Consider the following 27,456-nt stretch of genomic DNA (forward strand, 5'->3'; position numbering starts at 1 on the left):
ACACACCTCTTTAGTTTGAAAATCTACATATTTTAACTTTTTTGTAAGAAGTGATTAAACATTGGCATTTTATGATTTTACGCAGATATTAGACTATGCGTGTGGAAAAAAAGGTATTCTTGTTGTTATATTTGCTTTTACTCAATAAGTGGCAGAGCATTCATTATCATTAAATGTCGGTCATGTCAATGCTCAGGTGTCTGACCCGCGGGCCGATGCGCAACTCATCGTACACGAAACGCCTCCAAATGGCATCAATGAGACTACTGATAAATAAACTAATCCGAATCTTAGATGCTTGCGATGCACATTTGGTGCGCCATAGAACATGGAAAACACGAGACAGTGCAGTATCTGCAATAAAATGTTTATCCTCTGCCACAGTGCCTATAGGCAAGGGTTAAAACGTATGAAGGGTTACGGATTATGATCTCGCAGAGAAGTTCCAGAAGTTGTATGTTGTTGGATCAACTTCGCAGATTGTTATTCTTTTAAACACCAGGTTTTCCCCCAGAGATTAATGCATCAGTTCACGGCGCAATGGGCAATAGCGGACATAACAATATTACAGCATTTACTTCTATCGTGTCGACAGATAGCCCATATAATAAAGGGTGTGTAAGTAAGTGTAGTGTGTAGTGTATAGTAGGCATAAATAGTAGGGTAGGCTATTCATGATTCTATAACGAGAATTCCACATTTCTATGCCCTAAAGAAATGCACAGCAAACGATTTGCATAACAATGTTAATTGAGTATCTGAAATTTCACCTGCCTCTCAATAAATATAAAAATTGTCATGCAGTATTACATAAACAACATCCACAGAATAATGCTTCTTCAATTACGTGTTTTGGCGTGATCTGGAAACAGCAAGCCTCCAATGCGCAAACCATCTCTCCCCCACTCATTTTGGGTTTGGCGCACATCAACCTTTTAATTTATCAGTCTTTAACAAAGCATCAATATGTGATATGACTAACAAAAGAAAACGTGTTCCTTGCTAAAAACCTTAATACAAACAGGAGAACGTTAATGCGTAAACATTAATTCACCCTTTTCATGATTTAAAAAATTCGAATCATAAAATCTGTGTTTTGGTGAGTGGTAAAATAGTCGACCAAATCTTGCAAATGGAAGAAAAAGAAAAGAAGTGATGCGACAAGTAGATTTCCAATATTAAGAAAAAGACAACGTGTAACTGTTCAGTATGCAGGCTGCGTTTTGGCACTGCCTGAATTTGTATTTTGGTGAAGCACTGTGCCTTTAAAAGTGCAAGGATGAGCGTTGTCTGTTACTCTCGATTCTTAGTCATGTGACTAGTTCCAGACTAATCTATTGGTCAAAGGCACGTGTCTAGGATACCGGAGTGTAACGTCACTGGGGGCTCGTATTAAAAATAAGAACAAAAATCCGGAGTGAAAGTATTTCAGGAGCAGTTAGGAGCCACACTTCTCTGTCCACAGAGTAGTCGCTGAAGCCCCGATATTTGCATTGCGCAGAAAACGAACAGCACCAATCTGGCAAATTACCTTTCATCCACCTGAAGCAGCCTCCAGTACGCACCGTAATTGGAATGCGTAACTATGTTTTTTCTTCGTGACCACGGTGCGCAAGGGCTGATTATTGTCCCCAAAACATACTGATAGATTTTTTTGCTCACTTTCGAAATTTTCCTGAAGTGAACAAAGTGGACGGAGTCGCCGGTGAAGTGCGACTGCCTGAGTGCGTGAGAGCGATAAAGGGTTAAGGAGGGAAAGTGGAAAGTGTGTCTCAGCATGGATGAGAGTGAGCAGAGCGCAAGAGACGCGGAACAGCGAGGAGCGGCGGACGAGCCCAACAGTGCCATACGACCCCTTTTGCAAGCTCCGGGGAACCAGCAGCTGCCCCACCGAATCACTAACTTCTTCATTGACAACATCTTGCGGCCGGACTTTGGTCGTAAGAAAGAAGCGAGCATCACACGCGATGAGAGTCGCCACGGCGCTAGAGAGAATCACAGCCTTACGGGTCCTAGCACGGGACAGGTGGAAAGTACGGTACCAACAGAGGGAACTTCCACAACACATACGAACAGCGGAGGAAAGAAGCAAGAGCTAGCAAGCGAAGAGCCCTTGAAGCCCCGCGGGGAGAATGTGGATCAGTGCCTGAGTTCAGAAACGGATAGTTCCCAGCCCAATTCAAACGGAGCTACCCAGCCGCTATGGCCCGCTTGGGTTTACTGCACACGCTACTCGGACAGACCGTCGTCAGGTAGGTTTTGCTTTTTTTCTTTACATCGTGCGCCAGGTAATCTGTTCTTTAATTTATGCAAACCCTAAGATATACATTGATCAACTTTAAAGCTCGTATAAATTTACAGAACGTTGTATTTCCTAAACAAATTCAGCATTAAACCCCATCCAAATAAAAAAACTTAAAATATGAACAATTCACAAAGATATCGGATTAATTAAGCTCCTGTTTCTACACATGTATTCAGAAAACAATTAATAGATGATTACGATCATCTATAAACAACGGTCCAAAAACAGGCTTCGATCGTCAAACACAAAATTATGAATATAGTATAAACGTTGTTGTACCAAAATGTACGCAAACATTATCAAAACGGACTGTTTCACACTGGTTATTTATTTAAATTTATATAAATTATCATTGAAACCAGTTCGCCTATAATATTTTGTCATTGTTTTAAGGGGCAATATGTTAAGTCAAAACAAGTTTACTTTAGTAAAAAACAATTTTACAAACACGCAGTTTTAATGCTGAATGGCTGTAAATGAAAGCCTTAGCATATTAGCATATTTTTGACAATGGAGCAGGCCTCGAATATTTACAAAATTCTGAGTAAGCAGTTGCTCGTGAGTATTGCATTGTAAAAGTGGTTAACTAAAAACTGCATTGCTTCATATCGCAAAACAACAGACCAAATATGTGTACAGTGTGTGCATATCTGTAATGTAACTAACAAAATCGAAAAGGAGCAGTCGTGTATCGTACTTTATGTAATAGAATTGTGTAGAGCAAAAACCCATACGTTTCAACGCGAGCTTTCTTTCGGAAATATCTGGATCTACGATTTTGGCACCAAATTCATCGGCCCTCAATTGGTTAACTGCAAAAACGAAAGAGTGGCGTGATATTGTTGATAGGCTACCTAATACGTTGTTTGTATGTCATATGATATACGGGTTATAATTCTAGATATAAACTAAGTAATTTTAGTAGGATGAATTTCCCGTATGTAAAGCAACAACGTAATAGCATTTTCCAGACGATTCGCAAGTTGAAATGTGGTGTAGCGTCAACGTTTCTCGCGTTGTTTAGCATGCTGACCTCATGAATAGGCCTATTCAAATATTCAGATAATTGCATGTCAAAGATTAGAGCATGTCTATAATTAGATCGATTTACCACAGTAAATCTAACTGTGCGTTGTGTTGATTGGTTTAGAGTGCTATGAATCACTATGATGAGCCTTGAAGAAATATGATATCGAACGGGTTAATATAGTGAGTATGGTCGTCACTATGTCCATCCCAGTTCGAAGCTTAGTTTTTTAAAGAAATGTCCAAATTGGAGCTAGCCGTGAATTCCTCATTAATATTCTGTTTTATCTCTGAGGTTTCCCTATTACCTATTAATGTATCATCAACTGTGCGAAAGACGAAGCGAGGCAAACTAATGTACTGCACACACCCAAAATGTGACGCAAAATAATAAATAAATAAAGCATACGTAAACAGATTCATAAATTACAACATTTCGCAGAACATGTTTACAGCCCCCTCCCTAGACCCTGAACATGAACCAAGATTACAAGGGGCCAGTTGTTTAATTTGTGCCTAGTTCCTAAACGACCTCTTTGTTTTATTTAATCCCAGGTCCCAGGTCTCGTAAACCAAAGAAGAAAATCGCAAGTAAAGAGGACAAACGACCACGCACGGCCTTCACGGCGGAGCAGCTTCAGAGACTCAAGGCCGAGTTCCAGACCAACCGCTACCTGACCGAGCAGAGACGACAGAGTCTGGCACAGGAACTCGGCCTCAATGAATCTCAAATCAAAATCTGGTTCCAGAACAAGCGGGCCAAAATCAAAAAAGCCAGCGGCTCCAAGAACAGTCTAGCACTACACCTGATGGCGCAGGGACTGTACAACCACAGCACCACGTCAAAGGACGACAAATCAGACAGTGACTGAGACAGATAGGGCTGAGGGGGTGGAGGTGATGGTGGAGTGTGTGGGTGGGGGGGTGTTAGATTATATTTACGATGCAATAATTCTAAAGAAGAAAGGGCCAGTGAATAAATAAACCAGCATTACTGAAGTATAATAGAAGCTATATCAAATTATGTCGAAATACGTTTATTAAATACAATACGTCTATGAAATAATGGTCAAAAATAGACTATGTGACGTTTTTTGCACTTGGCAGAGTGGCTCTCTCTTGAGAAACGAGCGTTTCTATTGTGTTTCTTTATCAGTCGCTCACTAAAAACCGAGCGTTTTCCACTATTAGCGCATCGAACGTTTATATACATGTATTAGTTAGGTGGAATATTGCTAAAAACCTTGCTGAAGTCCAAAGAGTCTTTACTGCTGCATCCAGGCAACTGTGATTCTGAAATGCATTTTAGTTGTTTCATTTCAATGTTTGTCGTTTTATTTGATATGATATCGATGTGTAAAAAATGGACGCAGCAAACGTCAGATCTCAGCAGAATATAATTTTTCAAAATAATTATTTGTATTGTAAATATGTTCACGGTATTTGCCTGGCTAATATAAATGAAAGAACTGGAAAAAAATCGCGATGGACAAGATCGCAAGAACGTATTTTACTGTGCTTTACTTTGTAGGATATCTGGTTGAACTACCATGTTATTCATAGCCTAACATTATAGTAACATTGGACTAACCTTCATAGCGTGGTCAAAGCATTTCAACTAGGTGCGCTAAATAAATAAACAAATGTACCGAAGCGTCTTAAGCCGCATACATAGTTTTTATAAAAGAGCAATATAATCATCTTTTGTAGCAAAGTATGTTTTAATCATTATAATGCTGCCTATAAACGTGTAGCTCACTGACAATGATTTACTCTTATGCGCATTCTTGACAAAGCCAGGTTTAAGCGCCACAACACAACACATCACATACAGTATAGAAATAGAAATAAATATACAGCTATATATATAAACCACAACTATCGAATAAAAAAAATAAGAAAACCAGCCGTTTACTTCAAACAGATGTTAAAAATGCTGTTTTATCGTTGACTTCATATTTGTTATGTATTTATATAGATTATATTAAGGAAAAATTTTATCCAATGACCGGTGTTGCTTTTTATGTGAGAGTAGATTTTTAAGGTGTTTGAATTGCTTATTTATATTGCAATAACTTTTTTGTGAATGAAGCATTATTGGGGCCTTTGCATGAAAGCTGCAAATTATCATACAGGCTAGGGCATATTCACACTTATTTAGAAAAGCTAAAAAAGTATGATCGAGATTTAAGTTGCAGACTGTGTCCATATACCAAATTGTGGAACTTTTAGCTACTTTTGGAAATTTTGTTTTATACCTGAAAAGAGTGTGTGACTAATAAACCACCAAACTTAACACACTTTGCCTTATAAGTTCAAGTGCGAACTTAAAAACATAGAACTGTGCCGACTCACAGAAACAGTGTTAATTCAATTGCATACAAGCATATCTATGAATATGGCCTTCTATCTGGTATAACTAATGAATTTACTCATCAGGCGAGATCTATCTATAAAGCTATTTGAAACTGAAAAGACACAATTTGAAAAGTATAATACAATGCTATTTTTATTTTGAGTTTACACTCTTTGTTACTTGTGTAAATAATTTGTATTACGTACGTATTAATTGTGTAATTAACTGCCTCCTGAAATCTTGATAAGAATTAAATAAACAATACGAATAATACTTTGTGTCTTATTAATGTCTTATTTGGTTTGTTCTATGGGGTTTTACAAATATGCTAGGCCTACCCTATCCTGAGCTTCAGCCATATCTCTTAGGTTCAATAGAACGTGCCACCCTCCCATCAAATGGGAGCCGAGCCCAGCGGACATGACGTCATGACGCTGGCACACAAAGCTTTACCAAATCAGGAGAGGGTCGCAAATATCCTTAAGGCTTGTATAATAAACACTAACAATTTGAGTTTTGTTTCATTTGTTACATTTCTAAATCCTCATCAGCGAAATTTGGTGGTAAAGAGCCCTATACCGCCTCGACTATGCCTGCAACAACATTATTATAGATGCGTTGGGCGGCTAACATATAGCTGTATAAAAAAATTAACTTGGTTTTACAAAAAAAAAAACGTTGTAAAACGGTGGTTATGCAGATGGTGATCAATCCGCCACAAACATGCCTGGTCGACAATTTAACCGTGGTTAATTCCCCTCACATAGCCTATGCCTATTATTTGTTCGCTAACATTTGCCATTTCTTGCAATTCAGCAAACATGATTGATTTTCGTACAGGCGGCAACGTAGTTACGTATACTTTTTTATTAAAAAACAAATGAATCCCCCAAAAGTAACTCAACCCAACCAACCACTGTTTAACCAGATTGGTAAATCTGTCCTCCGTGTTCCTATACATTTTTATCACCAAAAATGTGTTTCAAAATAAGCAGAAATTAACAGGCGAATTAAATTGTAATATTAGCTGCATGCACAGGCGTAACTGGAAAATAACTAAATTTAGACGTTTAAATAAATTCCACTTTTGTAAAGAATGGCTATCGGCGAACGGCTTTTTTTTAAAGAAAATCCATTTGTCCAATTATATTAGTTAATTAGGTAATTTTATTGGCAAATTAAAACGTGTGTGTAATTAATACATTGTTAAAAAATGATCATAATATTACACTTTCGCAGGGTTATCCTATAACGTAAATCCACATCGTTTACAATATTCAATAAATACATTTATTAATAACTCAAATTCATTATTCAAAATGATACAGAGCAGCACTTTAAATACCAGGCATAATAAAAATGAGAAAAAAAACTTTAGTCACAATAGCTGACTACTTCAGCCTTCTGTTTAAAAAAACCTACACTTTGAACAAGGTTAGGCAAAACAAATAACTTTAAATACACTTTAAATTGCATCTCTGCAAATGACAAGATGGGTAAAAATTTGCTGTTTTTTGCAACAACAAAAAAGCACTTTCAAATCACAGCAAATGAAATCTTGAAAAAATTGGGGTTAAAACTTCTGTTTAGGTGTTGTATTGTCCATATTATAACAACCTTCATACAAAAATTGCAGTCCACCTAATCCGATGAGCCACAATATTAACACCGTTTTTGTTAAAAAAGTTTTAACAACGTTTGTTAACGAAAGTAACCATTTCGCATAAGTGAATAAACCTTCAGTTGCCCGCAACCTGGAAATCTGTTTAATGTTTGCTGAGGGACTGTCAGAGAGCTCAACAAGCCAACAGGACTAAAACTAAACTACATCTTACTGCATACCTCAACACATTCAACAGACATGGTTTCTTTTTCTGCATCAATTTGTTGAGTCACTCATAACCCGTCTTCCCCCAAAATATGGTCTTAAAAATAACATCTGGACATAGTATACCTGTCCTCTGGGGGGAGGTGAAGGGTACACAGACAACTGGCATTTCCCATGCACTGACCTGCTCAATGACAATGCCTCATCTACATTTCTTTTCTAGCACCCCTTGTATGAGGAAATGATGCCCAATGGTTGAGGGGAGAGGTCCCTGGCTGACTTTCTATAGAGCAAAAGTATGTGTTTGTGTGTGAGCAAAGTAATGAGAGAGACAGACAGAGACGGAGAGAGGGAGGGAGAGAGAAAAGAAACCCCAAATGAAGGTCAAAACCTCCTGTCATGGCTGCAGGTGGCTCATTTCCTCTGCAAGGAACAGTCCCAAATCTGTCCCACACCCCCTTCAGCTTTCACTTTCTCTAACTCATACACCCACATTTAACTTTTTGCACATTTACATTTTTGCGCGGGCGCACACAAAATACCGAACCTAAGTCAAATTTAAATTTTCCGCAAATAAATCACGCTGAACGGAAAGCACTAGCTTTTTTTTGAGTCTAGCAAGCACATCATTGTCAATTATTGAAAAACATTTTCAAATAGCTTTTATTTACACCACCTCTCTGTAAAACACTGCCATTATACGCATTGCATTTTTATTAGTTTTATGAAAACTGATAATCAACCTATGGATTTTTTTCATTGCAGCCCGTCTGGCACATACCAATCATCAGTCTCATTTTACATCATCTCATGCTGTTTCATTAATATCCACAGCTCCAAGTCCGTGCACATCTCCCCTAATCAATAACACAAGATATCATTCATTCTAGAAGCCTGTGTGTTCTTTGACCTCTACCAAAACCTCACATAGGCCCCTGTTCTGCTATACATTAAAAAAGATAAATTAGTGGAACACTCCTAGAAAGGCCCTAACAATCTCACACCTGTGTTCGTAGAAGTAATGAATACATATTCTTACATTAGTTTGTAAATCACAAGCTTGCAAAAGCATAAAAATGTCCTCCACAGCACCTACAGGAAATACTTAACGTACGTGTTCAAATAATACTTTACTTCAACTTTGTCAAACTTTCAAACAGGAGAAAGGCCTAAGGTGGAGGGAAAGTACAAAAATTTGTCTGCTTTCCATACAAAAGATTTGCACACCCTCAATCCCCCCCAACCCCAAACACTCCCACTGTGCTTTTCTGCCTTGAGTTCTCTAAATGCTTCCTATGGACCAGTGAGGAATGCGCCTGCAAGGTTCGGAAACATCGTTAAAAGAGTGAGGGATGAAAATGGAGGACAATAGGGATGACATCAGGCTGATTTCACACCAGGCCCTAGGATGGCCAGACCCAAGCCAGGATCTTTACTACGCATGGCAGATCAAAAAGACTGCTGCACATACGCAGACCAGTCCAGCGAAGGAACGAAAGGGATGGTAGAATTGCTAATCCGCAGGACAAATATATTTTAATCTTGTTAGAATACAAGTTAATGCTGCAGCTTGATGATGGGAATGAGTTGAAGAAAGAGGAAAGGTGCATTTACCATCTCATGTATTATATCAACGCTAGTGCATCTCTGCTGCTGTATGTATAATTGCTTATTTGAACCAGAAAATAGATGATGACATTCAGTCAGGCACATAACAAGAAGCTCTGCGATAACATGCTTGTAAAATATTATAGCATATATGGACCCTCCTCCTTAACACCCTACAGTAACACAACTTTCAGACAGAAACAGACACAGCAACACACCCATACAATGGGATTGGTTTTTCATTTGGGAGAAAGCTCCATTGGTGGTGTCAGTGACCTCTACTGAAGCCCCAGCAGGGCTCTGACATGCAAAGGAAATGAGTCTGAGTGAATGAGTGTGTGTCTGTGTCTATCTTCTGAGCACCTTGGTAACTCTTGATCTCTCATGTATGGAACTCTGGCAATGGGCTCCTAAGAAGTCAACTCAGAAGACAAAAGACAGCAGAGGCATTGAAACCCCAGTCTCTTGCTTTTTCTCGCTCTGTCCCTCTCTCACGTCTCACACACACACACACACATACCAACATGGGTTACTCAGACTTAAATGCCTTAATGAGAAATCTTAATGAGCATGCACCTTAAAGGTCAATGACTGGCACGTTTACATGTTAACATGTTAACTTTCAGAGCGTTTCAGTCTGCAGTGCACTGTGAAATCTGAATCTCCGTTTAACGGACCGTGTCTACATGCAAGATCATTTGGAATTCATAAAGCAGCATTGCTTAATATACAACTACTCAAGGCTGAGAACCCTTACTGATTCCGAATAAAAATTAGAATTAGAAAAAATTTCAAATTTCAGCACAATTCACTAAATGTGCGCATAACAACTTAGAAAATAACATGGAAAGGAGCTTGAATTTAAGTGAGTACACTGAGATAGACTCCTCTCACAGCTGGATTCTGAAAACACCACCATACACCTCCACAGTGTACACCAGAAAACTGCACAACCACAAAGCTGAATGTTAGCGAGGACTGAAGAGTTCTTTTCACTTTTAAAGTACTTTAGATACTTTACATTGTGTTCAGTATCTAAAAGTTCCCAATTTTTTTATAAACATTCTAATTAGCAAACCATCTACTCGGAAAAAAAACAAATTCAAGACAGGCCAATGTCTTATTTGCTCTGAGTAAAAACATTTATATATGAATTTGAATATAGGGCGTAAGAATTTTTTTGTCAGATCAAGATCCATAATTAACAATATAAAGTAAATCAAAAGCACCAGGGCATCACTGTGGCACCTTTCCTTTGGAAACAAACCAAGCGGCTGACCTTTCCAGAATGGTTACTGTCATCTTTTTAATACAGCACGGCGACTTTTGACCTTATACTGTACGACATTTGGACACCTAATTGGCTATGACTCCCACTAACTACGAGCAGGACAAAATAACCATTTGAAACATTTGATTCTGTTTAAAGGTCTGCAAATATTAAGCGAATGATGCGTGTATGAGCCAGCTACTACTATGAAAACACTACATTTAGATTATTTTAGAAAAACACATTTTTATATAAATATACCAACATTAAATCCACCCCACTAGTAAAATCAGCACAATGCAACTGTATCTTAAAAGCCACAGGCCATTTATTTATAATATCAGACATTGCGGACAGACAACACACCGATATGTGGTTTATATAAAGTAGATACATATTAATGTGTGGTTGTGTGCGGTGTCCATTTTACAAAAAGGTCATATTTGTACATGGATTAGCCAGAAAATTGCAATTACAAGAAAATTACTAACGCTGGATAATAAACATGCACATATTTTTGACATCAACTGACAAAGAATAGGACACACAAACTCACAAATGTGTAGCTTGTGTAAAAATGAACAGTGTAATGTGTAAAATAAAGAGTTTTCTACCTTTAGTTTGTTTTATATTAAGATCATGGCCTACCTCATCTGTAAGTCGCTTTGGATAAAAGCGTCTGCTAAATGACTAAATGTAAATGTGCTTCGCTAGACTGCCAGTAACATTACGCTGATATTTACAATATCATATACAACATGTATAGTGATTGTATGAGAGCATTTAAAAGAATTTCTGTAGGCCTATTCACTGTACTGATGGAAATTTATTTGAGTATAAGAGTACATTACAGGAAGTGAGGTATACAGAGGAATGCGGTAAAGACAGTTATGCATACAATGTATATACTTTCATATTGCTACCTGTTTCATCTCGGAAGACACACCATCTCTGCTCCTCTTCACTATCCTGTGACAAAGAACACAGACAAATTCACAAAAACAGCATCAGTCAAACATGGGAAATACAAATTTGCATGCTTCAGATTTAAAGACACTATAGCATACTTTTAGATATACAGTGTGTTATTGCACATCCGACACGCAATGATCTATTCATTTGAACTGCCAAGCTGCATTTTACCATCAACTCAAGATGGAAAATAGGGAGGGTCTCATGCTGTCCACAGAATAACCTTGGAATATTCTCTTAACATGCTCACATCCACAAATGCATCCATAGAGGGTCAGTCTCAGACAAATAAAGACTAAGTGTCGGCACTATTATGTGGAAATTATTTTGCATTCTTCAAGGAAGAAGCCCTGCCTCATTCTGGTGTGCTGGCAAAGCCAAACAGAGGATAGACGAACTAACTGGGTCATTGTTTAGTGTTTCTTGGTAACGATTTAATCAGACACTTCAGTGAGTTTAGTTTCGCCATAGCAGGGCAAATCAGCTCACTTTAGGCAGAAAACTTGAAAACAAATATAGAAAATAAAAATTAGGAACCTATGATGCACCATAATTATATGTAGGATGCTGAAATTGAAAGACGCAGGACTCAACGGACAAACAGACACCTACGCAGAGACATTACAAACACGCTTAAAATTATAAAAACTAATTTTTCTATTTAATACATTTCGTGTTCTAACATGCAGATTTTACGTGCACCTGTTAATCAAAATAAATCTCAAACTTAGTGTGAATAAACACCTGAGTGAATGCCGTCTCTGTTTTACAACAGCGATTCAGATTCCACACTCTCAATTATACATCAGCCAAAATAAAACCCCTGACAACATCCATTCATCAGAAATGACATACATATGACAGCATTCATTAAAACATTCCCGACGCTTTGACTGCCATGAAATGTACTAAAGGATCCCCTGTATGAGGCTTATGTTCTTCGTGGTTACGTGCAGCGGAAGATAAAGTGGGCAGAGGTGTGTCTGTGTGAGGTTAGACATGATCGAGACATAACATCTACTTCATTTTCTTCTATCTACACAAATTGCTATCGGTGTGGGGCGTTGACGCTTCATACGTCAACCTGGGCAGTACTGAACTGCCAACGTGGGCATAAGACGTAATAATGGCAAGAATGTTGGAAGGCATTTATAAGATGGCAAAGAACCCAAGATTCTAATTCATTTTACTGCAAAACTGACAAAACATGGGAGAGGGAGAGCGGGGTGGATGGGTGGGGGCGATTGGTGAAATGGAGGGGTGGGTGGAGAATCGGTGTTCACTTGGCAGCTCACTGCAGCTGCCATTTTCTTGGCTCTGAGTGGCTGGTTAGAGGGCGGGGCAGAAGCAGCCAAACAGAGCACGCCATAACAACCCCCACCACTGCATCTCTTCTACAATTCACCTCTATAAATGCGTTCTTCTAGGACTGTTCCAGGGTCAGATTTAACCAATCTAGACACTATTATTACTGACAGAACACTCAACCATTACAGATTCAGGGTCTGTTGGGGATATCGCTGCATGACAATGGAGGGAACCGGCAAAGCCGCGGTAGCGATGCGGGCACCCACCCACCCACCCACCCACACAGGAACAACAACAGCGGCACTTCCTGCAGTTACAGTGAGAAAACTATGCCTACAGCCATTCATAATGAATGGAAAAATCACTGTCTAAACATAACATTCACACCAGCATTTCAGAAATATTGGGAAATCGTAATATTCTGGTGACCAAATATTTCACCTGTCATCAGGTTTTGAGTGTCTAACTCCCAAAAGGCACAATCATCAGATTTGATATCTTGACTCAGCATAATACAAGAAAGGACAAAGATGTAGTTTTAAGATTCAGTAACTTTCACATTATGTATTGCAAGTATTTTTATGGTTTAGTGGTTCATTTGTATGAAAAAATATTATTTCTTGTGCACAATTAGTTATGAAACCCACACAAACGATAACGATGTATCTACTTTGAGATGTAAAAACTAGATAAAGTTGAAAATAGATTTATTTTCAATTTAACATAGTATGTGACATGGTATAGTAGATGTACGTCATATGTCTTATGACTAACTAGAATTATCATACAATAAATAAACACAATTTAAATGTCACCAGAAAAAATGCTTTGTAAAACAGCCAAGCAATCTAAGGCAACAGAAAACAAAACTTGAGTAGTACATCAATTTGGTTAAGAAGAAATACTTACAGAAAATGTGGAGTCTCAGAATGTCGGAAACTGGAAAACTTTTCCTATGTGACGTAAATATGTAAAAAAATAACTAGGAATGATTTCACTATTAAAAGTAAAAAAAAATACTAGAACAGAAAACAGTTTACCTATTGGCCTTATAGTTGCCTCAAACATAAAAGAGAGGGCAGAACATCAATAACATGAAAAGGCCACATTATCTATTTGTTACACCAGCAGTGTCTAGACAGGTCAAGGTGCATGATGTTCCTTCCCAAATGCCTTGTTTCAGTATCTCCAGCCCCTTCACATGATTCTCTTTGGAAGGAGGGGTCAGCAGTGGCCAAGTGCAGGCTAATCAGGGCAGAGGGTATTGTGACTCCCCAGCGTCTCCACTTGGCTAATCAAAGCCCCTAGAGCTGGGTGTCAGGCTCTGGGCGGCAGAGGGCAACGGGGACAAAGATGATTTTGGGGGGTTAGTTGTGTCCACTGTCTTTTGTTTCCATTCAGACAGACAGACAAGCTTCCCCTCACACGGATGACATTAGGGCAGGGTTCCTTCACTAAGGACGCCCCTGATTTTGGAAGGAAATTACAGATGGACAGACAGACAGAGAAACTGACAAACAGACTTTAATATATACGCACGCACACACACACACACGCACGCACGCACGCACGCACGCACGCACACACACACACACACACACACACACACACTGCTTTCACACCCCTACACCATCTGGGGCCTTCATATCCCAAAAGGGCTGAGGAGGGAAACCAGGGTTTAGCACACCTCCTCTTTTTCTCCCTCCCTCCTTCCTTCCTTCCTTCCATCTTCTCTTCTTCATTACTCGGGGCCTGTTTAAACAGACAGCCAGGACAGACATGGCAAACATACTGAAAAGCTCCTCAAAATCCTCATGCAAATCACAGGCCAATCTTTGTAGAGAGAGACAGGGGCATTTTAGGTTCGGGTGGAAATAATTAACTTCCTTTTCTATTCTCTTTCTACCAGAAAGGACTTTTCCAGATGAGTCTGTAAAGCCTGTGCTGTGTGGAGGGTACAGTTCGCTTTGCTGGTTTGCTATACTGGTTTAATAACTTACCATATAACACGGAGCACGATTCCATTTCTTTAAACTTGCAAGAGCCGCGATGAATCCCCCCCTAAAAAAACATATCCATTACTAGTCAACAGAATTTTTAACATGAGTTTTACTAAATTTAGGTCAGATTTTTTTACATGGCTAATACATCATACACAATATTTTATCACATGTATATACTGTAATGCAAATAAAGAAATATATAATAAATAAAACGAGCACAGTCTCGGGGGAAAACAAAACACACGCTGTGTTAATATGTTACAATTATTACACCCGAAAGCAAAAGTAAAAATCATAATTTCTTCATGACGTTTCTATACAAAGATAGTTTTAAAGGTTCACTTTCCCTCATTAATGTTTTCTTTGAGAAATTTGTAGTACATGTTTAAAATTATGTATACTCAAATGAGATTTCAGTAACACAGCACAATATACTGCATTAATATGAAGGATTCATTTTTACAGCTGTTTTAACTATATTTTAAAGTTGCACTGCATTGACTTGTGCTTCAGCAATGACAGAAACGTCCATAACATTTATGAATAATGTACTTTTGTACTAATTACCAGTACATTTACCTCTTAAATTGTCAACGAACTTAACTTATAAAATAAATCAATTACAGCTGACAGTTTATTTTAACAGCCTCTATAAACTGAAAATTATCGCTGTGCATGATGCATATCATATCATATCATATCATATCATATATCTCAGCCTGCATACGTGTACTGAGAACACCTTTAAAAAATAATAATGTGGAAATAATAATGTTGATGTTTTAAAGCAAATCTGCAGAATTAGATCTGTTTCACAGTTTGCGCTCCCAAATGAAAATGAGAAGCATTTATTTTTCACAAACCTGTAAACCTTTACTTTTAGGCCTTTACCTTTATTAATGTAAAAAGAGGCATTTGTTTGTTATTTTTGTTTAGATTTTAGACTACAGTGCTTGTATTTGGGTTTGTATAAACACCGAAACGCTATGTCTTGATGATTTGCTTGATTTTTACAATGAAGCTGAATGTACAGCTGAATGAATGTTGCCATCATTTTCTTATATGTCAAAAAACTGTCAAGTCAATTACATTACCCCTTTTGAAGTTTAAAGAAATTGCATTGCAGCAGGGTTTGATGGACATCCACACAGCTGGAAGACCAGAGACAGCGTGTTGTTTTCTTACTGCCTATTTGCCTAAAGCACCCAGTTAATGAAAGTCTGCGGCTGCATCTTTATTAAAATGGCATGAGTGAAGGAGGAAAAATGACTAGAGAAGAAATGCAGAAAACATCATACATCTACCCACACAAGTTTCCCATGTGCTAACTGACAGATCTACAAAAGAATCCAAGACTGAAGCATGTAATGTGCATTTGAGATGAGTTTCACATTTCATCCTCCATAAGCACATATCATTCAGAATGAACTGAACAACCTTTCATACAGGCTCTCTAATATGCTCACATTAAAGAGGAGTATTCTGATTGGCTACACAGAATTGCATCATTTCAAGGGCAGTGTCAACTGTCCCAAGCTGTATAACTTGAAACTTAAATCACAAAACTTATGCACTTACTGAAATGACATAACACACAGAAAAGCTGAATTATAAAGATTTTGTGATATCTTATGTCAGTGTGCTAATGCTACGATCCTCATTTTCTCGCTGTGAATAAAAGTATTTGCAAATAATAAAATGTAAATTCTAAATACAAAAAGAAAAGTCAATGTGCTATTAAAAGCATTTAGCTATTTTTCAACGAAACAGATAACATTGAGTCTTTCCAGACATTCTTGTCAGGAAAAGTTGCAAAAGCAAGTTGCTAGCAAGCTTGTTGCTAGCAAAACACACTTTAAATATATAGTCCAATTCATGACTGAACCAATAAAACCGCATAAACGGATTAAAGCAAATTATACTGCTGAAGTTATAAAACCGCAGTATTCAAATATGGGAAACAGAACTAGATACCAGAAGTTTTCAGAGATTTAGAGTATCTATCTGCAGTATTACAATTCTTCTTCATTAGCTCTATCTGTAATAAAAATGAAATTTTGTCTGTTCTGGTCTGTTCCGATTTTACTTTTCACAAAGATTGTAAAAGTGAACACTTCTCTTTCATTGATTTTTGCAACCGTTTTTTACCCTGTGGCTTGATTTTATGCATATTTATTGACTCATTTAAATGCTTTTGATCATTTCTGGCCATTTAAAAAACATACACCCACAAAGTCAGAATTTCCTAAAATGCATGTCAGAAACACTTTTAAACATTTAAAAGTACATTTTAAAAGAAATTGAGATATCAATGCAGTGTATAACGCTACAGTTTGTTAAGGTCTAAGGGTGTGCTAAATTTCAGTCGCAGTTCAGAAGAAAAAAGAAATCAAGGCATAGTGAACAAAGTGTAAGGAGTCTGCTCCATGTTGTTGAAGAATCTCGGTGAGTATCTGGTCATGTCGCTGAATGGCTGCTGCTTGTCCTGCAAGGGCAGACAAAATACGACCAACGTTACAGGGTGGTGCAGCTTCTTCCGCTGGATTCATTTTTCTTGGTTCAGTCTTGCTGTAAGGTTTAGCATTCTTTGACCCTGGTCGGTATGAGAGGACAAAATCAAACCGATTAAAAAACAGGGCCCAACGTGCTTGGCGGGAATTGAGCCTCTTGGTGTCTCGAATGTAGGTAAGATTTCTATGATCCGTCCAAATGAGGAAAGTATGCTTAGGTCCCTCCAACCAATGTCTCCACTCCTCTAGGGCTACCTTTACCGCCAACAGCTCCCGATTTCCGATGTCATAATTTCTCTCTGCTGCAGTTAGTCGAAGAGACAGATAAGCACAAGGGTGAAACTTGTTGTCCCTTCTAGGCCTTTGAGATAACACAGCCCCTATCCCCACATCTGAGGCGTCCACCTCCACTACGAAGGGTAACTCTGGGTCCGGGAGTGTTAGGATGGGGTCTGAGGTGAATAGATGTTTGAGTTTGGAAAATGCTTGGTTTGCTTTCTCTGTCCATATGAACGGCTGAGCTGATTTCTTGGTCAACGCGGTAAGAGGTTCTGCCACAGAGCTGAAGTTCCTGATAAACCGTCTATAGAAGTTTGCAAATCCAAGAAATCGTTGAACTTGTTTCAAAGAGCTGGGCTGAGGCCATTCTTGCACCGCACGTATCTTGCCGGGATCCATCTGGAGACTACCCTCGAGACAATAAATCCAAGAAAAGAGACTGAGGGCACATGAAACTCACTCTTCTCCAGTTTCACGAAGAGGCTGTGCTTAAGTAACTGGGACAGGACTTGGCGGACATGTTGGATGTGGTCTTGGTAATTGGCTGAAAAAATCAGGATGTCATCAAGGTAGACGAAAACAAACTTGTCTAGCATTTCTCTGAGAACATCGTTAATTAGGGCCTGAAACACTGCGGGGGCGTTAGCCAGACCAAACGGCATTACCCTGTATTCGTAGTGGCCTGTCGGGGTGTTGAATGCAGTTTTCCATTCATCACCGCTTCGGATCCTGACCAGATGGTAGGCATTTCGGAGATCCAACTTGGTGAAGATTGTAGCACCCTGTAGGATCTCGAAGGCAGATGTCATCAGGGGCAGAGGGTAGCAATTCTTAATGGTTATGTGGTTGAGACCCCTATAGTTGATGCATGGCCTGAGGTCTCCATCCTTCTTCTCGACGAAGAAAAACCCTGCTCCCGCAGGTGAGATCGAAGGACGGATAAAACCACTCTCCAGGGCGTCCTTAACGTACTTCTCCATGGCTATTCTTTCTGGGGCTGAAAGGGAGTAAAGTCTACCCCGAGGTGGAACTGCTCCTGGAATCAGGTCTATCCCACAATCGTATGACTTATGCGGAGGCAGGGAGGTGGCCCGAGACTTGCTAAAAACTTCCCTGAGATCATCATACTCCGGATGAACTCGGGATAACTCGGAAAGGGGCGGGGAAGGTACCTTAGCCTGGGTCTCTGAACTGGAAAGCTTGTGTGTCTCCGTGGGTTCGGAGATTCGGGATGACTCGGGATGAAGGGTTGGGAGTCTTGAGGAGACAGGTTTGAAATGAGAAACTAATAGTCCCTGCGTGCTAGGCATGTCTTGTCTGGCTGTTGCAGGGCATCTGGGGAGGTTAGAGGGTTCTGGGATGGTTCTCCGGGGAGCGACAAAGGGAGAACGCAGAGGTACAACAGTTAGTTCCCCAGCTCTTGATACAACCCTCGGCCCAGTTGATCTGTGGATTATGACAGGTTAGCCAGGGATAACCAAGAACTAGAGGAAGCTCTGGTGATTGGGTGAGGAAAAATCGTATACACTCTTTATGGTCCCCAACCTCGAAATGAAGAAGTGAAGTGCAATGACTGACCTGTCCTGAGCCCAGAGGTCTGCCATCCAAAGCTGTGATGTTAAGGGGTCTTATAAGAGGAACAACTGGGATGCCCAGCTCCTTGGCTACCTCCAGATCCAAGAAGTTTCCGGCTGCTCCTGAGTCGATGAATGCCCCCATCTGGTGACGCTGATTGTTATGTGAGATAGTAGCTCAAATAATAATTCCAAGGGTTACAGAAGGGGAGAGGAGATCTACTCTCGACCCAGTTCCCCTTTTCCTGGACAACAGCTGGCTTTTCCCGACAATTCAGGGCAGTTGAATTGAAAATGGCCAGAATTACCACAGTATAGGCAGCGGCGATGCCACAGTATAGGCAGCATCGATGCCTCTCTGCCCGGTCGAGTCTGGACTTACCAAGTTGCATTGTTTCCTCCAGATTCCTGGTTCTCAAGAGTCGTACATCAGTTCTGAGGGGCTCCTGGGGGAAATACACACTTGCCCCTCGATCTCGTTCCTGTTGCCGTTCTCTGAGACGAAAGTCTACTCAGATAGCCATCTCGATAAGAGCCTCCAGATCGGGTGCAGGATCTCTGAAAGCCAACTCATCCTTGAGTTCGGGGCACAAGGCTTGGTAGAATGTAGCCCTTAGTGCTAGTTGATCCAACCCACTCTCTGCAGCCAGGGTGCGAAATTCTATGGCGAGCTCTGCCACAGTCCGAGTGCCCTGAGAAAGCTGCAGCAGGCTATACTCCACATCTCCCATGCTGGCCGGGTGATGAAACACCTTCTTCATCTCATCTATAAAACGGCCACTGTCTGCGGTGAGTGTGGATCTCTGCTCCCACAGTGCCGAAGCCCAGGTTAATGCTCTGCCGGTAAGAAGAGTGATCATATAGGCCACTTTGCTGTTCTCCGTGGGAAAGCTGCCAGGTTGCAGTTGAAACACCAGGGTACACTGGGTGATAAAGCCACGACATTTCTCCGGGCTACCATCAAACCGTTCCGGTGCTGGAAGTTTCGGCTCTGCCAGGGATGCTATCACCACTTGAGAAGGATTCCTGGACAATTGTTGAGAGTCTGGGGTTGCAGGCGCTGCCGTATATATTACGTAGGATTTTTTTTCTTTTATAAAGAAGACTTTTACCGAAATGCCCATAATGGGAAACTCCAGTGGGAGTGCGTGACCATAACTACATTTCTTAGTTCAGAATCTCGGTGAGTATCTGGTCATGTCGCTGAATGGCTGCTGCTTGTCCTGCAAGGGCAGACAAAATACGATCAACATTACAGGGTGGTGCAGCTTCTTCCGCTGGATTCATTTTTCTTGGTTCAGTCTTGCTGTAAGGAGTCTGCTCCAGGTAGGAATCGAACCCGGTTCTCCCGCTTGTATAGCCACCGGTTTTACCAACTGAGCTTGGTAGTAGGCTTTAACGAACCCAAGAGCAGAGACAGCCAAAACAAGGAGTCAAGAGTTTTCCAGCAACAGGTAGTGTTTACTCAAAAAGGAAGTAACAAAAACAAAAGCAGTATTCCAACAAGGTAAACTTAAAATCCAGAAACAATAGTCTGCTACAATATTACTTTCCGCAACAAACAGGTAGCATAGGCTCAAGACTGAACAATGAGTCATAACGTGAGTCCCTTTAAATAGGGTTAAAACCCAGGTGTAGCACATCAAGCTTGATTAGAGCAGTGTTGAGAATGAATCTGGAGAGGATCGCCCCCTGTTGGCCCGGAGGTAAGCAGCGATCCCATGGAAGGTTCTTACACAAAGTTCTAAATGAATAATTTCGAGCTATATGCACTGCTATGAGAACCACAGCTCACCAATACAACACAATACCCAGCAAAGCAATGCTCTGATTCAGGTCAATTTTAGCAAAACATAATTTTAGCAGAACATGATAGGGCCATTCGGCATTATAATCTTTTCTATCACATAAAAATGTATTATTAAAATGCAGCTCAATTCCACACCCCACTTGCTGTTTAATACAGAGAAGTTAGAACGACCATGTAATTACATTTTGGTTTAAAAAAAAACACGCACAGCTAATGTTTTTTTCCTCTTGCTCATCCTACACAACATTATGGACCTTTGTCTTCAAAGCTGTTTTTCAGTGCAGTACTTCTGAACTTTCTGCACCAAGACCAATTGTGATAACCAATGCATGTGTATAACTAAAAATAGAAATATCAATCTTAATTTTTCAAGAAAATAGCCTAAGTAACCTTTTTGAGTGTTTAACACGTATCGTTTTATATTAATAAATTAATGAGAATCACCATAAAAAACTCAAAAGTAAATGTCCAGCAAATCGAACGTCAGGGAAACAGTAAGCTTAACTTTGATCAAAATAATGCCACAATATAAACAATCTTGATGGACCCAAAATTAGATGCAGAATGCATTTTCTAAATCACAGGGACTTTATTTAAGCAACAAAAATGTTTTAGTTTTCTTCAAAATGTTTATTTCAATTTTGCCGTTTAATTTAAATGGCAAAACTTTCCTTATCGCATGCAAACAATAAAAGGCATGCAACCCCAAGTTTAATATGACTGACTCGCATGTGTTATGATTTCCATGCTTGAATATGCACAAGTGTGAGCGAGACTTAAAAGCTAGGACAGAAGTTGCTGCTTTCAGTAAACTTCGTCATTTGTCTGTTTCTGACACAAAGTTACTGGACGTTTTGGGAAATACAGAACACGGGTCATATGGCCTTTACCCTTTTAGAACTCACTGTACACTCACCATTAAATGTACCATTTTATTTCCTGTAAAGAAAAGAGCTTGGACACTTATTAATAGATGAAGCAATAAGATAAAAGCTATTCATTTTTAGATACAGAACCCCATGTTAAAGGCATTTATACAAATCGATTAACACCGTCTAGAAAGTCTTCCACTTTTTAAATTGTTTGATTTAAATATCTGTGGCCATCTGAAATGCCTTATATTGAGGCCTAACTGTAATTATTGTTATAAACTCAAACTTTTCTTAAGCTATGCAAAACTTTTATTGGACCACTAATACAGGTTCATGAATATAGAGTAAGGTCAGCTGCAGTTTATTCCCTGTGTGCAGCTATGCACCAACATTTGCCCGACTCAAACTGTGAGTTTCATGCTGCCGACCTTGTTATAAGAGAAATGTTGTCAACTCGGAATACATTGCTGATTCACTCTCACCTGAACAACACCGGCATAACACCACACAGCGTGACTAATCACCTAAAATGTAACCCTCCTTCCTGAAGACACTCATAATAATATGTCCACAAAAACGCTGAACATATCAGTCTACTTCTCCCATTAAACTAGTGAATACATAAAAATGACAGACAGTGAGTCGAGAGACAGCAAGAGAGAGAGAGAGGTCGTCACTAATGAGGGAAGCAGGTGACCCCTGCGATTCAACAGACGCACACCGTGATCCTATCTGTTTCCTCTATGTTGCAGGGGTTAATCCCCTTTAGGCACTAATTGATAGGAGATAACATGATACTATTGCCAAGGCCCTGTTTGGTCTAACCCCTGCACTCTCACGCACTGTGTGTCAGCGGGAGATGAGACGTGAAATTGATATTTGGGATGTTTCCGTGCTTAAGCGCTGCTTTTTCTTATCGAAGAGTCGCAGTGTTCGTTTAGTGTTTGTGTCACACACTCTTTGCTGGGATTAACCACTTGGCCTCTAATCACTGTGACCAGTTCATTTGGTTTTCAACCCATCAACACATGCTTTAGCAGACAGGCATCAAAACGAAATTCACCCCTGATACTGTTAATGAGTCTGAACACTTTGACGGTTTGGCGAAGCTCAGCACCTGACAGAAAAAACATGAGCCCGAGGTTAAATCTGAGTGTGACCTCTTGAGATCAAAAGACATTTAGGGAAAATATTCAACTGCAACTGAAGACAGAGAAAACACAGAGAACCACATAACCAACGAAGACGCTCGGACATTGGCCGATTAATTAGCATTCATTCCTACAAGCAAAATAGCAACAGGCTGTTAGTGTTTGGAATACTTGCAGAACTTGTTGGGGTGGAGCGATAAGGCCTGTATACATAGAGCGATATATTGTCATAGCATACAGGAACTCATCCGCATCATTTGGGCTAATTATTTAAAGAGTCATTAAGTGATCAGCAGCAATGAAAAAGAAACAGGCCTGAAAAGTGACAGACAGAGAGAGAGAGAGAGAGAGAGAGAGAGAGAGAGAGAGAGAGAGAGAGAGAGTGAGTGCACAGTAAAAGATGATTCTGTCGTAGTAGATTTCATGAAATTAATTGAGTAAACTTGACTTAATACAATTGTGTTCTTGTTTTTTTTAACCAAAATTTAAGTTAAAATTATAGAAATATCTTGGAATTCTAAATGCACAAATAACTGAGTGAATTCAACTTAATTTTATCATGTTCAACCCACTTAAAATTGTATAAAGGATCTTTATTTAATTATTTTGTGGGGGAACTGCATGCGACAGCATTAGGAGAGTCATTTTTGTGAAAAAGTGCTATTTTATGTGCTTTAGAATAAAATGAAAGACTTGATTGATAGTGTTTATTGTTCAGTTGTCTTTAAGATTTAGAAGATATTCTGTTTGTATTTCTGAGTTTCGTGGTTACCATCTTTCAGAAGAGTGGTGCTTGTGCTTAGGTTGTGGGAGAGCTCAAGCTGTTTGTTTTTTCACACAGTGAACAGTAATGCTGCTAATGTCAGTACTGAGTCAACTCTCAGCTTACTTGTACATCATATATGTTATAAACAATAATAAATGTTAAACTGAAGTTAAAAAAGACCAAGAAGTTATCTCCAATGCTCAAATTAGTATTTCTTCTTGATTTTTAAAGTTTATCATGTGATGTGCTTAAATATTTTAGTTAATTTTACTTGATTTATTCGTGGAATATTGCGTTAAAAATATGCTTTAAAGTACTTAAAAATATTTTGTGTAATACCGTTACCTTAATTTTTTAAAGTAAATATCTGTGTCATTTTTTACAGTGTGAGTGAGTGAGTGAGTGACAGAGAGAGTAAGAGCAGAGATTTCATTAAAATACTATGCCTTTAGGGATGATGGAATAAACAAACCCTCTTTCTCCCTCCCCTCAAAACTGATAAAACATTCAAACGGCATAGGAAACATGCTTATAACAAAAATAAATAAATAAAAAGTGAAATATCATGCATAACTTGGAAACTATTTGCAAAAAAATGAAGGAAACCCTACCTGAATATTTAAAAATAAATTATTTAATAAATTGTTTAATTTAACAGTCCTATGGTCAAAATATCCAAGAAAGCATTTCAAAATGAACTATGCTTGAACAATGAATAATATAATGCTTTTGCAAATACCATCAGCAGCTTCAAAAACCTTTTAAAATGCTATGACAGCATACACGTGCTCAGTGATTAAAGCATTCACAAAACAATTCGCTGTGTGTTTTGGCATGATATTTTCAACAACGTAATTTGGAACAGTAAAATATAAAGAAATCACTTATGGTAATGAACTCAACTAAATGAACTTCTCCATCCACCCACGCAGATGACTGATGAAAGTGATATTTGGTCTTAACGCTGTTAGATAAAATAACCCTCAGCAGAAATAAGGCAACCAATTACAAGCATTTTAACTTTAGTCTGTGCAACTGATGAGTCTGATTAGTTTAGACCATTTCATTCTTTGGCATATTCACGAAACTATAATCTGTTATTATTAAATCTTTACTTATGATAAGAATATGATATAAACTTGGAATTCTTTGCCTCAAAAGTTCAAAGATGATGCACATAAACACATCAGTCACAATGACAATCCACAAACATTATGAAATAAAAAGACAAACTGAAAGACAGGACATGCAATTTAACAGCGATGACAACATAAAAAGAATTGCAATACATGTTTTCATGCTGCAGTACATGCAAGGAACATGCAAACCATTAAAACATCAAACTACTTGTTTAGATCAGTATTCATAAAGTTGAGAGAATATCGGAGAGATACTTTGGTATTTAAGTACAGTATAAGGCCGACAAAATATTCTTTGTTTAGAATATTCTTCCTAAATTTACACACACAAAAATCTGTGTTTGAGATTTAAAACCTTAACAATAACAAAAGTTTTGTCTACAAGAATTGCTAAGACAACATAAGGTTGTAAACGGGCTGTAAAAATTTTCTGCTAACAAATTATAACCCTACATTTATTCAGACCCTAAATTTCTAGGTAACAGCCCGGTTTTATTGTGCTACATTTTATACATAAAGAGTTACGTAAGCAAACAAAAACAAATAGCAATCGCTATACCTACATCTCTAGGAAATCAACAAATTTTACAAACTGTACATTTGCTTCAGGTGCAGAGAGATGCTGTCCGTATTCAAAAGAAACATTTCACTAAAAAATAACAAATACACAGACTGTGAGAAGTACAAACATAACTGTTGGTTTAAAATGACAAGTGCCAATGCCACTGAAACAGCAAGCCATAAGCCCTAAAGTTTTTAGCCAAATCATGAATGTTTATACCACAACATACTGTTTTAAACCTCCACCATACCACTGTTAGATTCTCTACAGCAAGTCGAGTTTTTCAACAGTAGTCATTTTTTATTTCTTTTCAACTTTCTGTCCTCACATATTGTACCGAAAGCCTTGGCTGTACAATGTTTCAAAATGTGTACAATACAAGTGTCATTGTATTTTAAACTGTCTAAACAAATGAAAACTTTCATTGTATATTTTCATTGTACAATATCAGCAACTATTGCAGTAACATGATTCATTTGTTTTAATAGTAACTCATAATATAAAAGGTTATTATTAAAACTTAAAATTAAACGCATAATTTTTCCATAAAAAAATTGGTTTCTTTTGATCGTAGTTTTATCATTAAATAAGAAACCACCCGTTATAACAATGTCACACCCCAAATTTTTCCACTTTCCAGTTAGAGTTATGAGATTTCAGGATGAGTGGGTCTCAAGAGGTTGAATCTTCCAGAAGATTGTGTACCTCAGAAACTGAAACAAAAGGCCCCAGACACGAAGCCACAAATCCACCATCCAATACACGTACACACATGCACACACATAGTCAATGGGACCTTTGGGGCTTTAGCAGCTTATACACCCTCTACACATCAAACCATCAAAACCTCGCTCAACATCAAGCACAATTTCAACTTTCAGTGGGCATGTATCAAATTAACTAAATAAAAACAAACATCGTTATCACAGCAATTTATTATATTTTTATTACGCCAAAAAATATATGATCTACTTTTACAAATAATTTGATAGACAATGATTAAATTGTTAAGCAATTCTAATAGAAATGACATTATTAATACAAGCAAGAAAGATAACAATAACAACAGCAATAACGATAATTGTATTTACACCAATGAAACAATGCTTTGTTTCAGTTATGTAACTACAGAGATTTTATATGTTGAATTTTGAAGTTCTCAAAATATAATTTCCAAACATGTTTTCTTTCATGTTTCAATTTCTTTTGTGAATATTAACACTAAAAGTGAATTTTAAACATGCCATTTACGAACCAAATCTTGTAATCTAATGAAACGATCATGTACAAAAATATAAACTAATCATAGAGATTATTAAACAGAATACAGATGATAAAAATCCTATGAACGGGAATAAATCTTAAAATAAACGTTAACATCACAAACTCTTAAACATGCTAAATACACAAATCTAAAAAGTGATGTTTTGGATCAAACAGCAGCTAAAGGAATGTGCAAGTTTAAATATTTCAGGTGAATACGATCTGCCAAATGTGGTTAAAAATCTAAATATAACGGCTAACTGTGTGGGTAATAAACAGTAAAATCAGACAAATAAAATTCCACAGAGGATCAGAAAACATAACCATTTATCAGTAAAATCCTGAGGGCCTAGGAGCACTTTTTCATTGGAAATTAGAGTGTTTTTGTTTTGTAACATCACCAACAATTTCACTAAAACTTTAAAAGCCGATTTGAATCTGTCACTGTGTGACGAAACAAAACAAGATCATTATGAATGTCATAACATCAGCTATGCATAAAGTCAAGAAGACTTAAAAAAAGACAAAATTGCTGCAATCTGAAACTGGTAAGCAATGCACCCAAACCACGATTCATCTTATACAAAACCACGAGAGTGATTTAATCACATTTCTTCGAAATCCATCACATTTGATTTGCAAATAAATATTGAATGACAAAAACAGAGTAAAGATTGCAGACGATGACTCATATCAGAATTGATTCACGCTACAATTTCTGGTACGGTGGAAAGGTCTCCATCTTCCTCCGCAAAACTCCTCCCTAAAATGGAGGCAGCTGTCCTAACACATCCAATGCTTGGCTCCAGCACTTGGGTTAGGCTTTGAGAAGAGTCAGACGTTACGCTGCAATC

General features: G+C 38.4%; 2 protein-coding genes across 6 annotated transcripts in view; one reads left to right on the forward strand and one right to left on the reverse strand.

Moving 5' to 3' along the window:
- The window catches only part of LOC130554537 (uncharacterized), a 93,659-nt gene that overhangs the window by 62,331 nt on the left and 3,872 nt on the right, over positions 1–27,456 (reverse strand). The window contains exons 3-6 of one of the 5 annotated variants that reach the window (XM_057334271.1): positions 25,376–25,426; positions 14,674–14,734; positions 14,361–14,425; positions 11,317–11,362 (exon numbers count right to left, since the gene is read on the reverse strand). In XM_057334271.1, the coding sequence (XP_057190254.1) occupies positions 11,317–11,362; positions 14,361–14,425; positions 14,674–14,734; positions 25,376–25,426 (223 nt within the window). Of the gene's footprint in view, positions 1–10,721; positions 14,426–14,673; positions 14,735–25,375; positions 25,427–25,812; positions 27,449–27,456 lie in introns of those variants that run through there. The other 4 variants (XM_057334278.1, XM_057334262.1, XR_008962995.1 and 1 more) reach the window with 4 other exon arrangements.
- en2a (engrailed homeobox 2a) lies at positions 1,409–5,974 on the forward strand. The gene is made up of 2 exons (XM_057334241.1): positions 1,409–2,252; positions 3,887–5,974. The coding sequence occupies exons 1-2, from the start codon at positions 1,778–1,780 to the stop codon at positions 4,201–4,203; spliced, it is 792 nt and encodes a 263-aa protein (XP_057190224.1). The 5' UTR covers positions 1,409–1,777; the 3' UTR covers positions 4,204–5,974.

The sequence above is a fragment of the Triplophysa rosa genome, linkage group LG1, assembly GCF_024868665.1.
Source record: "Triplophysa rosa linkage group LG1, Trosa_1v2, whole genome shotgun sequence".
NCBI classification, from domain to species: Eukaryota; Metazoa; Chordata; class Actinopteri; order Cypriniformes; family Nemacheilidae; genus Triplophysa; species Triplophysa rosa.

Coding starts and splice junctions, on each gene's coding strand:
- en2a (XM_057334241.1), top strand. CDS start 1,778: ATGGATGAGAGTGAGCAGAGCGCAAGAGACGCGGAACAGCGAGGAGCG. Junction 2,253..3,886: donor CTCGGACAGACCGTCGTCAG/GTAGGTTTTGCT, acceptor ATTTAATCCCAG/GTCCCAGGTCTCGTAAACCA.